This window comes from Rhopilema esculentum, chromosome 14 (assembly GCF_057945365.1).
Source record: "Rhopilema esculentum isolate cy_ngs chromosome 14, ASM5794536v1, whole genome shotgun sequence".
Taxonomy (NCBI): domain Eukaryota; kingdom Metazoa; phylum Cnidaria; class Scyphozoa; order Rhizostomeae; family Rhizostomatidae; genus Rhopilema; species Rhopilema esculentum.
Genome location: NC_142828.1, coordinates 5424078 through 5437431, shown reverse-complemented (window position 1 = coordinate 5437431; position 13354 = coordinate 5424078). Strand labels below are relative to the sequence as shown.

Here is a 13354-nt window from a genome sequence, read left to right as displayed (position 1 = left end):
GGGAGAGGTATAAAGGGTCTTTGGATGGGACCGCTATAATTTATGGAGCGCGCCCTTTAGTTTGCTTTAGATGGTATGGCCGAAATGCATGCTTGGCATTATTGGTGAACAATCTTTCATAAAATTTCAGTAGTTACTCTAAATACCAGCACCCGTGGAGGACATTTTCTGAAGAATTTTGAGAGAATTGGAGGGGATTTTCCTTGGGGCCTTCGGATGTGTTTAAATTCCATGAGAAATAAATGTGAAGTCTCAATGATATCTTTAAAAGTTTGGTAGAAATGGCAGCGCTCAAACCCAGAGTATTACTTCGTAATGAAGTTGTAGGCTCATCTGTTAGCATTCTTTGCTGCAAGTTCTGTGCAACTAAAAATCTAGTCTTTGAAATCAACTCTTTAAAGTCAATTTAATTTTTTAATATTTAATATTTTTAGCGAAATATGTGAAATTTATAAATCGGATGGATGTAGTATTGGATGAAGCATCCTGTGTGACCCATCTCTGGCCAGGTTGGGGGGGGGGGGGGGGGGGGTAGGCCCATCAATTTATCAAAAATGTTAAATGATATTTTTGGCCTAGACAGCACAGTATATGATATTATTGCATCCACTTAAGACATTATTTTCTTTTTCTAGGTATCAGCTATGAAATGTGGCCTTCTTCGTATTTCACAAGAATCTGCTATTGTGAGTGCAATTCATTAATCCTCTCGGATTTGCAAATTTTTTTCTCTATATGTTTACATCCCGTTAATTTTGCAAAACATTTTCCATTCGAATACATATGATTTAAGCCGCCCTGTATAGAATGTTTGTGAAGATTTTCGCTCACGAATTGTACGTAATCCTCACATCATTTGCATATTTTATGTATTAAACGTCAACCAGAAGCCATTTTAATGGGATGCAACACGTACAGTGCCGCCATTTGTGATGGATTAGCACGTTGGGTGTTTGTAGCTGGTTGTGACTTGTGCCTGCTTAAATATAGGATTCTTTGTTCATGATAATTCCCGCAAATCTCAGGAAAATAGCATTTGTTCAAGACATTACAATTCGGAAGAGGATTTGCATGCCACAATATTTTTAACACATAGAATTATCAAATTATATTTTGTGTACCCTTATTTCTGTGAAGGAGTGGCGCTCGTTATTTCAAAAGAAATTCGACTTGCTTGCTACAAAGTTATAAATTGCGGAATGGGCTGAGCCTTGCACCTTTCCATAGCATGAAATATTGAACAGTGATGCTCAACCGATTTACTTACATTGTTTAGGGCAATGATATTGGTGAACCAAAATCAGTCCATTCCGCAAATTAACACATCAACGGTTTTGGAAGAAAATTTAGATACTTTGTTATTGCTTTGATGTCAATCAGTTTTACTGACCAGTCTTTTAAATCGCTCAGGCTTATGAAACCCATTGTGAGAATGATATGTTGACAATTTCAAAAGCTTTTTTCTTAAATATTTGCCAACGCGTTAGTCTTGCATGTAAATATGTACTTTGATACAATTGATGTCTTTAGATCCTAAGTTTCTATGAAACCAGATCAATCCTCATGATCTCTCGATTTAAAAAGCTTTTTGTTATGTTACAATAAAAACAGTTCTTTGGTATTAATTCTAGACAATAGTTGTATGACCTCATAATGTTTCTTTCTTGGTCCTGTGAAAATTTTGACATCACTAAAACATTTCGCATCCTCGCCCAATCCTCCATTATTACAGCAAAAAATGCTAAAAAAGAGTTAATGTCCGTAGAAAGGGAGTGTCCGTTATTCAGAAAAATTCGAAATGATCAAGGCATCTTTTATGAACTACATATTAAAATACAAAACAAATCCAATTATAAGCTAAATATTAAGACTGCAAGACAAATGCGTATAGTGCTGTCTTCAGTCAAAAGAAATTTAGGCCCATATATGTTAAACTGTTCAGTCTAGGTCCGTTTACTGTCATACTCCGCTTACTGTTCGGTCTTTTCAACCAACATTTGAAGTGGCTATAACCGGAATCAACTGTACAATCAGCCAATAAGTTTCGAAAATAACATGGCCAAGAATAGATGAAAGACAAATGTTGCTGGGGGTGGTATCATATCCATAGGGTAACGAGCAATCACACTCCTCTTTAATCGTGCTACTATTGTTATTCGAATTCCGAACCGCTTCGCATTTCCATGACATTGACATTCAGTGACATTGTGGCTTCAGTTATCATTCTATGACGATATTCAGGTCAGCATTTCCAAACAACCCGTACTCGCACAAGGTATTTGAATTCATGCCTGTAACATCTTGATCGGGGCATCTGCAGCTTGACGCAATGGATCCAGGCGTTCCAAACCAAATTAGGGAGAGTTCCCGAGAAAGTGCTAATTGTCCTCTTCTCCCACGCCCGGATAACAATCACACGCAGCCATGATTTCTCTGAAAGAATAGTCTATGTTTTGCACAGTCTGGGCCATCGAATCTCTAAAGTGGGTCTGTTCAATAATTTAAACAGATAGGACCTTAAAGGGCACTTTCACACACCAGATCACATTTTGACCTTGGGAGAAATGTTCCGAATTGTGCCCAAAAAATTTACAGAATGTGTTCAGGACTGGCTTTATTCTTTCAATAAGTGTATCAAAAAAAATTTTCAGATGTAGCAAAATAGGCAGCTTGTTTCTAAGGTCTGTCTGAAAAGTAGGTCGTTTTCATTGTCGTGAACTGAAGGTTATGTTGGGGCTCGTTGGACCTGTCGGTCTCCCATTTCACATAAACAATAGGAGCTAAAACGATCAAAATGACGTTAGGGAGTTAAGAGGTTATTTTGGGGTGTCTTTTGTTCGAAATTGTTCACTTCACGATACTAGTTCGCTGCTATTCACGACGCATGCCCTTTAATGGTCTGCTTGTAAGGCAAGATACAAAGATTGCTGAGTGACTGATCTTGCCTTTACTGTATATGTAGGTAAAAATATTATAGGTCAAGTCAAGTGCCAAGGCAACAACATGCTTTATAAGGTATTTTGTTTTTTATTTAATAGGTTGGTCATCTGTCATATCACAATTTTAATGGAATTCTGGTTGACGAAGCCGAAAAAGAATCAATTGTTCACGACCTTGGAGACACCAACAAGGTTAGCTCTTAGCTCTAGCTCTTTGTTGTCAGTGCGAATTTTTTCATTATCATGACCATTAGTACGAAATTTTGTTCAGGGTGGGGGACTAATAGATTGTTTGTTATCTGCTTTTCTTTTCAGGACTCCAGTGATAAAAAGCACTCATTTCATGGTTATTAGCGGGGGAGGGGTTTCAACCTGAGGCCCCCTTCCATTTCTAGTGACCAAGGAATAAGTTTAAGAAGTAGTGGCCAGTATTGATATCTTGGACTTCACTTTGAATATACTTGTAAAGAACCCGAAACTGTTTTACATATTATCACTTTTGTAACCGGAATGACTTCTCATAGACAAGCAGTGCAATGGTCGATAAATTGCCTGTACCTTAAATTCTCCAATTAGCCTCGTGGGGTCTTATTTATTTTTAATATTTTTGGATGGAGGATTATACGAGGGAGGGGCTTATAAAATTATAGTAGATAATAAGACATTAAAAAAAAACCTCGTATATTTTAGTAGGAATTTCTTTATGAACATTTTATTAATTATTACCAAAAGTATGAGTTTTTGTGGTAATTCAACAAAACGCCAAAGGCAACCTCAAAAGGAAAAAATCAACAAATCGAGAGGGCCATATCGAGGATTTGGGGTAGCAGTTGGGCTTATTGACAATTTGTAGTGTTAGGGTGGGGCTTATTTGAGGGGGGGGGGGCTTTTTCGAAGTAGGCCAATTTGAGGATAGACGGTACTCTTAATACAGTGATACACTAAACATTTTTTAGCCTGGGGGCTTATTTGAGGGGGGGGGGGCTTTTTCGAAGTAGGCCAATTTGAGGATTTACGGTACTCTTGAAGCAGTGATACACAACACAGTTTTGAGCCTTTTAGACACTTGGGTTTTATCGGTAGCCCGCATTCTTCAATATTTTCTCAAGAAATAATTATCAATACCTTGGCTTTGCAAAAAGAGTCATGGAACTTCACATTCAAGGTTTATTACGATAGGATTTTGCAGATAGTGATATTTATCAAAACTTTGAAGCCGATCAACACGGCAGGCAACTATAACAGGAGAAGTTCGGACGGGTTTAACTGTACATAATTTACATTAATGACGACCCAGCTGTCACAACAAAACTTGAATGGTTTTGCTCTTTCTTCTTGATCTCTCAGATTATTCAATAATTCACTCAAGTGACTTTTTATATTGTAATCTCAAGTTTCAGCGCGGTACTTAAACGGTACATAGGTCTTGGCCTAGCTATTCATAGTCCTGTCACACCATTGTTACCTTGCTAATCTTTGTTGATGCGCCACTTAATGAATACTGTTAAACCCCGCATATCGATTAAAGTTTGCCTTAAGTAAATCAGTATTCCATTGAAATGTTTATTACCGTAATGATTTCATCGCGTCAGCAGATAGGGTTGAATGAAACATAGTGGTTTTACTCCTGTGCAAAGAATTTCCTAAATTCAGCCTGGGTATTTGATTGTGCCCCCTCCACCCTCTCCCAGTCACACTGGTAGTGCAATTTGAATTAGGTGTCAATAAAAATTTCTGATTTCTGTCTTTTGAAAGTTATCATTTCTCTTTGTCTGCTTCGTTCACACTTAAGCTCTACGCAACTCGAATCTTCTTGCAATCTTTATCACAATGCCTTCACTAATAGGGGTGTACCGGATCAGGATTTTCAGAATCCGGCCGGAACCGGATTTACCGGATTTCTTCGTGGAATATCCGGCCGGATTCTACCGGATAATCTGACCATTTATAGAATTTTCAGTAGTAAAAAGTTTTGAGCCACTTTGCGAAAAAATGTATAGCGAGAAGATCAAAGAGACCTATTCGGGGTTGCCAGATTGAATTTACAAACGAAGGCTAGACTGGTGAGCAATTTAAGCCAAAATGCTCATAAAGAGCCAAATCAAAAACTCTCTCAAGAATCCATCAAGCAGGCACTGGTTATATTTCTACGCTTGTGCCTGTTAGATAATTTCTTAACTTTGATAAGAATCTTACTTTTTTCCAAAACCCTTTGCTAATATCAAGATAATATTTAGGTTAGGTGATAAAATTTGAAATTTGGTTAACACTTTGTAGTTAACTACTAATTATTCTATGAATGTAGTAATTACTTATTAATTTTGGACGTCTGCTGAAAAGGCAAACAAGGTCAAATTTAAGTAGTAAGCAAAAAACAACATTTCCAGGCAATCTAAATCTAAAAACCAAAAGTGAAAAATTTGGCCTAAAAAGCCGATCTGGCAACCCTGGACCAAATCTGTGAATTATATCATCCAGTCTTCCTGTTTCGTGATAAAGAGCACTTTCATTTCAAATCTGTTTTCAAGGCGCTTGTTTTATCGTCGATATTGTTTAGTTCTGGAAAATCCATTTTTAATCACTGTATAAAGGGATTCTGACTTGGTTTTCCAAATTTTCTTAGTTATGATTAAAGTTCTGGAAAATCCGGCAACTGGCCGGATTTCGGAAACAAATCCGGCCGGAACCGGATTTTCAAAAAATCAGCGATCCGGCGCCGGATTATCCGGCCTACCGGATATCCGGTACATCCCTATTCACTAAGACCTTCCATTTGTCTCAAAGCCACGTGATCAACAATCAAATCCCGCTACATTCCCACACCTTCCCCTTTACACTTCAAAAAACTCATTTGCCTGTTTCTTTTTAAATAGTTTTGTATGTTCATGATGAATCTTTCCACCCATACTTTAATATTTAAAATAGTTCATTTTTACTCTTACAGGTGATGATTCTTAGAAACCATGGAGTTGTCTGCCTGGGTGAAACGATTGAGGAGGCATTCTCGCTGCTTTACCATGTCATAAAAGCTTGCGAAATTCAGGTACCTACTGAAGTTTTGTTTTTATTATGCTAGATAACATAATTTGAATCAGATCAATAGTTTATATGCCAGACATCATTGTAGGAAACCACGGTACACACATTTCTTGTAGGATTTATCACTAAAGCTCAACACTGAAAACGAAAGGACAAAGTCGAGCACTTCTTCGTCTTTCTTTGAAATGAAACTGGGAAAAAGTAAAGAGAGAACCATAACGTTTTCAGAAGACGATACTCTCGTGTACCAGTGGGGGTGAGAGTAGGGGGGGGGGGGGGGTTCTGAAATGGTCCATTATGATAGTAGGGGATTGGAAACAGTAAGGGGAGGGGGGTTGTAAATGGTTCGATTTGATGTGAAAAAAGACAATGCAATGTTCAGTGGATTTCGTCACACGGCTGAGACAATGCAAAGGAGTATTATGCTAATGGCATTATTCGGTACTCGAGAGAAAGTATTGTTTCCACTGTTTATTCATGTAATAAATCAGCACTTTGTCATTCTCAATCTAAATTTTTAGTGCAAGAAAACTAGTCAGATTCTGAGGTTCAGAATATGTATGCTCTTTTCTCTCTATTCCCCTGCATACTTCACTATAGCTGCTTTCACGCCTTCTGAGTGCTTTCCATCGTGTTTGGAATTTTACAAAACTCAAACTTGGTACAAATTTCATTTGTCACTTTCCTTGGCAGTCTCCGATCCAATACTAGTAATTCCTGAAGTTTTTGCCGATCCGAGTATCAAAATATCATATACCATAAAAGCGACATAATCAGGGTCAAATTTGTCCAATCTGGCCAGTTTTCAAAGATGCTGGCCAAATTTTGGCCGCATGTTCAGAGCCACAAAAATACTGAAACAACGACAATTTTTACACATAAAATATTCAACATTTTGGTTAAGATTATCTCAAAAATGCAAATAACAAAGCACGAAACATAAGTAAAAGATAACAGAAAATTGAAGTTGAAATTGAAAGCAAGTGGGAGCTTTTGTGGGAACTTTTGTGGGAGCTTTGGTAGGAGCTTTGGTAGCAAACAAAGCCAATTTTGATTACACTATTACTCCAAAGAATTAGCCAAAATGTAGCTTTTTGTATATTTTGCCTGGCTGGCCGAATTTGGCTGTCAAGCGTGAAATGTTTGGCCGCCAACCATTCTAAGCATCTGGCAACCCTGAACATAATCCATTTTAACAAATGTTTCATTTCCCTGAAACAGGGCTTTTAGTTTACAGTAAATAGAAAGTTATTCACTTCAAAAATGAAAAAACGGTCACCTTTAATTAACGTTCTCTTAAATTTTTTTATTAATCACAGGTTCGAGCGATTCCTGTTGGTTTGGACAACCTGCACATTTATGACGAAGAGATAGTCGATCAAGTTCAGAAGACAATAGATACAAATGCAAACTATCAGGATAAAAGTGTTAAATGGCGCAAGGGGGAGATGGAATTTGAGGCATTGATGAGGAAGCTCGATTCTCTGGTTGGTTCATTTTAATTATACACCTTTGCCAAAAACCCTGATATCTAAAAGTATCGATGACTAAAAGGTACCGTAAATCCTCGAATTAGCCCCCTGGGGGCTTATTTATTTTTGATATTTTTGGATGGGGGCTTATTCGAGGGGGTGGTATATACGAGGGGGGCTTATAGAATCATTGTCAACATTAAGACGACATTATTGAAAGACCTCGTTTATTTTAGTAGAAATTTCTTTATGAGCATTTAATTAATTACTACCAAAAGTATGAATTTGTTGTGGTAATGCAATAAAACGCCATAGGCAACCTCAGATGGCAAAAATCATCAAATTGAGGGGTCCATTTTGAGAATTAACGGTAGCAGTGGGGGCCTATTCGAGAGGGGAATTATTCACAATTTGTAGTTATAGGGTAGTGCTTATTCGAGGGGGGGGGGCTTTTTCGAAGGGGGAGGGGGCAATTCAAGGATTTACGGTATCTAGAGAATTTGGAAAAGAGGAGTACAAACCGTATTTTCATACATGGTAGAAAAAAGTTTTAAGTTAAGCTTGCCCTTGGGCCAACTATTAAAAATGTTACTAAAGAAGTATGAAAATTGTTTTTTACGCCAATATTTGTACTTGTTTTCTTTGTTTACTAGAACTAAACTGTGGAAGCAGTTTTTGTCCTTGAGGTTATATACGGAAACTTTTGCGATTGTTTTTTGTAAAATTGACCATTTATCCCGTTTCTATGAGTTCAGAACAGTGACCATCCTTATCATTTAACAAAACTTTATTTACTCGAGGCTTAAGATATTTTTGTCAAAATTTGATGAGAAACAATTCCTTACATGCATTATTAAAAAAATCATTATTCTGTTCATGTTTAACTTGAAGATTTTCTTTTGTAGGGATATAACACTGGATATCCTTATAGAATGCCTGATGCATTTTTACCGGTTAAACGCGAGAAAATACCGGAATCCCGAGATGTACCTATCTTTCCATCGTTTAATTTGAAAAAAGGTGGTTTAGGCAATTATCCGGATATGGGTGGACCACTGAGGCCCAGTCCTAGTCGTGGCACGTCTTACAAGAACAAGTTAAAATGGCTCAACAGTCCTGTTCTTGGAACACAATACAAGAAAGAGCCTATGGTGAGTACTCTTCGCAGCATTTATAACCTATCCAATGTTCTCCTGCACAGCATCGAATATTCCATGCGAGAGAACTGTTCTAATGCGTAGTTATGGGCGCAGCGAATTAAATTCAATGAGATGCGCTCAAAATGCGCCCGTAGAGCGCTTCAATTTATTGTTTGCTTTTAGACAGCGAAGCGAATTGAATTTATTCATATTTTGATTCATAACGCGCTGATAATGCGCCCAAGTGAGCGCATTATGAGCGAATTAAATTATTTGCTTCGCTCTCGGATTTAGTCACCGAATTAAGAGCGCATTAAATTGACACTCACAATATTTTATGGTCAATAATTTAATTCGCTGCGCCCATAAAGCGCTGTCTAAACTACGCCTAACAGAACAGTTAATTACCTGATGATCGCATTAAGCATGAAACTCGGTAGCAACTGAGAACCCATCCTGTACTATACACCAAATAGCGTATGTTCTAGGCGACTAGAATTTCAATAAACTATTGGAATCATATGAAATTGGATGGATTTCTTTAAGTATTACAGAGTCGCTAAAAGTCACTTCATAGACGTGTCTCTTCAATTGCTACAGTCGCCAAATATCTGCTTTTACAGCCAACTGTCTTCAGATTATTAGAATTTGACTTTCACGTTGAAGGCCTTCTTCTTTTGTCTTCAATTCTGTTACACTCCCTGTTGAAAAAAATTATAATAACACGACAATTTAGTAACAGGAAGGCGCAAAGAATTCCTCAAGAAAAATTTCAATTTGTTCTTTTGCCTGGGATCATATTAACCCCCCCCCCCCCCCTTCCCATTCTTGGCTGCACTGCTGTTTTTGTCAACTTCCAGTAACTTTTGAAACACTTGGTATTTTTATCAATATTTTTACAATGTGGGAGGGTCGATAGTTTCTAGTATGGAAGATAATTGCAAAAAATATGCTAGCTATCCGTGGGAAGATTGCTTAAAATCAAGTTTTGTAACGATAAACGGTCATCCAGTTTTAGAATCATGCATCTTTTTTTCTATTGCGTATACCATTTATATTAAGTGTAATTTGAATGCTCGACATTTTTTAGGTAAAAACGGAGGAAAGTCACAATCAGCTACATACAGTGAGGAAGGAGATCACCCGAAGCGGTTCAGAAAACAATGTTGACATGAGAGAGACAGAAGTTACCGAGGTAACAGAAACTGTCGAGGGTGGAACCATCACGACGGTCAAGAGGAAAGTGGTGACGGTTATTCAAGGTAAAGAGCAGGTGATCGAGGATAGCCAAATTTTGGTGGATGGCAATGACACGGCATTCTCTAGTGTTATTGATAGCGGATTCGTTGTTGTTGATAAGGAGGATGGTCATGCAGAACAAAAGGAAATTTCTATTAATATTGAGGAAAATGGTGAGTTATTTCTCTTTTGATACGATTCATTATTACCCAGGCTATCCAGGGAAAGAAATGTGATCAAAAAGATTGTGGAAACTTTACCTATTGTTTAAAAGATTCTTCGATTACCTTGAGATCCCCTCCAAGAAACTCGTCTAAAAGGTACCTTCTTTCGATTTTAACCTGGATCAGTTTCGTATTTCAATACAATCGTGTATTCTAGTTGATTACGAACTGGTCAAATAAATTTACGAAACCCGACCTACCAAAACCTTCTAACCAACTTGTAATTATATGTAGCTATTTTCAAGAAGCAGTTTCAGCCTGTACGATTTCTCTCCATCTTTTTTGTTGGAGAAGCCTACAGCCATACCACTATGAATATACCGGCTCTCGTCCGATCACCGAAGTTAAGCATAGTAGGGGCAGGTTAGTACCTGGATGGGTGACCCCGCCTGGGAACACCTGGTGTTGTAGGCTTCATCAAATTCGCTTTTTTCGCCTTAAAGTGTCCAAAATTCGTCTTTTATCCGCCTACTGTTGTTTTCTCTTCTAGTTAGTTGCTTTTCTCTCTATGTCCTTTACCCGCCGACCTTCGATTACTTTCACCAATTACATTCCTTTTGCAACTCACTCATTCACCATAAACGAATAGTACTACTTTTTTACACTGGGTGTCAAAGTCATTGTTCACGTTTCTCTGAAGAGTGTCAGACGAAAAGCTTAAGTATGACTCAAAGTGTTTGCTTTTACTCAAAGCCACTGCTCACTTTGGCTAAACAGATAGGAGGAAATTCGCAATTCGACAATGTGTACCTTCTTTCGATAGGTACCTTCTATATTTATTTAGCCGCCATAAACACGAACTCGACTTAAACGACTATTGAATAGAAGTTTTTGTGTGACCTAACATAAGCATTCGATACAATAGATAACTATCGGCGTTTGTACAAACTACAACATATATGACTTCAAAGGAAAGATTCGCGGAAGGCTTAGTTGCTACCTTTCTGCAAGGATCTGTTCTTGGTCCTTTAGTTCTCTACAAGAAATAACCGACTATAAACGGCTACTTTTATCTTTACAATTTATAGGCGATGTACCAAATTGTATTGTTTGATATATGTAATTTACTATTCTACCATTTAATTGATGGGTTGATACCTATTGTGATACGATTTATTGTTTCGAGGCATCAGCATCAACAGGTAAAAACACCGCCTGCTCGCCCTAAAAGTGCCAGGGAAACCTCACTATCTATAAACAAAATTGACAATCACATGATCTGGTAAAACAAGAGTAAAGCCAGATTTATGTTTCACCGATGTGTTTATGCAGAATATCACGCTGAAACCTGATGAATGATTTTTCCCTAGATTGTCAAAAACTGTGTTAATCTTTTCATCATGTAAAAAAGTAACATAGATTAGCTAAATAAACTTACTTGAGGGAAACCACAAAGCTGCATTTAAGGCACCGCTTTCAGTGTTAGTAAGAACATAAAAGCATTTGATACTGTTAAATCTGCAGTGAAACACGAACCTGTACCAACTGAAGTAGCCAAAAACCACGATGAGTTGTTGAGAGCTCCGGGCAGCCCTGCAAGCCAACATAGCTCACAGAGATCTGATGATGAAGGAGGCGATGACGATCATGATCGAAAGAAGGTGAAAAAGCAGAGAAGTTTCAAGAAAATGTTCCAAAAGAAACCTCACAAAAAGAAATGATCTGGTGCAGTGAAAAGTAATTACAAAAAGAGCCTACTGAATTTAGTTTTTGAAACGGTGACTTTATCTTAGCCATCAATCTGGTGGCTAGATTTTCTCTTCTACTTACTTCAGCTAGTATACACAAATATATCGCAAAGCTAGAGGACTGACCAGAAATCTGTTCGTGTGAAAACTGGTTATATATATACTACAAAGAGTTATCGTAAATAGATATCCAAATTATTTTGTGGTCTCCAACCGAACGACCCTGCATGTTCATTTTCCGTTGATTGCACAAGAGATAAGGTTACTAATGTAATCGTTATTTGCACATGTTGATGTGATATTTGGTTGCGTCATGGACTGGAGTGGACTGTTATTTTAAAGAAAGTGGCATTAATGCTTTTCCTATAAATGATTTAGTTATATGTGGCAGTTTATGGGCTAAGATGAAGAACTGTACGTCTGCAACATGCATCTTAATGATCTAAAAAATGCTTCTTGCTGAAGTATAATTATTCCGTTCCACGCTTTCGCGCCAGTTTTTCAAGCTTTCTATCATCTTTACCGAATTAAAACCGAGGCACCGACGAGAACGAGACTGTAGCCTTCTTCAACATCTTCACGACCATTTTTAGTTTAAATTATGGTTTTGTTGCATCGTCACTACAAGAGTGAAAGTTTTATAAATAAATTTTTGACTTATCTGTTATTTTGACTATGAAAGATTTCCTTTGTCTTATGATCACAGCGAATGTATTTTAAAATATTTTGATGGTTTTGAGCCAATCATCAAATGTGTCTTTTAAATTTTTGACCCTTGTTTGCTTTCTGTTGTGATATATTAGTGAAAGAATAAACACGTTGCTGCTGAAATTTAAGATTTTTATCCTCTGTCCTGTAGCCATTTTTTGTCAAAGGACCTTTCCTTTCAAACTTGCGAACAAAGGTATACTTCATCTCCAAAATATTTAGAATTTGAGAGAAGAATTCAGTAAAGAAGACGTGTGATTCTATTATTTTGTTTTTTTAAATAAAATTTTAAGTTCAGGAAGACAAGAAAGAACAGTTTTTAGTTTCCCTACCTTGAGTCAGTATGTCCTCTGAATGACACCACACTCTAGGTCTCGGGTTAGTCGCTTGGATTGCCTAGAGGTGCGGTTTCATAGCAGCTATTTACATCTGCAGCGAGTTTTACTCTGGCTGTATGTGGATATGAAGTGAAATTTACGGAAATATTTATTGCTGTATGCATTGAAAGAAGGAAAAATAGTCTATGTGAATGTTGTGATATACCTGTACTCGTCTTTAGAGCCTCTTTCCCATACCACCAGATGAGGCTGTAACTTTGGTTCGCTTTGTTGTACTTTTGTGCTGATTCTAAACGACGCATTTCTACATTTTCCAATTATACGCTTTTAATCTTGACTATGACAAACGTTCTCTGATAGAGTGAGGACTTATGTGCGAAAATGCATTCACAGTAAATTTGCACAGTTTACTAGACCCTAAACAATATTTACTGTTTAGATATAATTTTGATGTATTTAATTGTTTTGGTAGTAGAACTATATTTTAGCGGTAGTATTAATTATGTTGGTTGTACATTTACTTTTTCTAATGCCTTAAAACGGCTACATCATTCGGAGGAACGTCAAA

General features: G+C 37.3%; 1 protein-coding gene and 1 pseudogene across 1 annotated transcript in view; both read left to right on the top strand.

The window, feature by feature from the left end:
* The window catches only part of LOC135696146 (alpha-adducin), an 18516-nt gene extending 5162 nt beyond the window's left edge, over positions 1-13354 (top strand). The window contains exons 3-9 of the mRNA XM_065215429.2: positions 636-686; positions 3039-3131; positions 5884-5982; positions 7298-7465; positions 8356-8601; positions 9680-10001; positions 11517-13354. Of these exons, the coding sequence (XP_065071501.2) occupies positions 636-686; positions 3039-3131; positions 5884-5982; positions 7298-7465; positions 8356-8601; positions 9680-10001; positions 11517-11713 (1176 nt within the window). The 3' untranslated portion in view covers positions 11714-13354. The remainder of the gene's footprint in view (positions 1-635; positions 687-3038; positions 3132-5883; positions 5983-7297; positions 7466-8355; positions 8602-9679; positions 10002-11516) is intronic.
* LOC135696559 (5S ribosomal RNA) lies at positions 10346-10466 on the top strand (annotated as a pseudogene).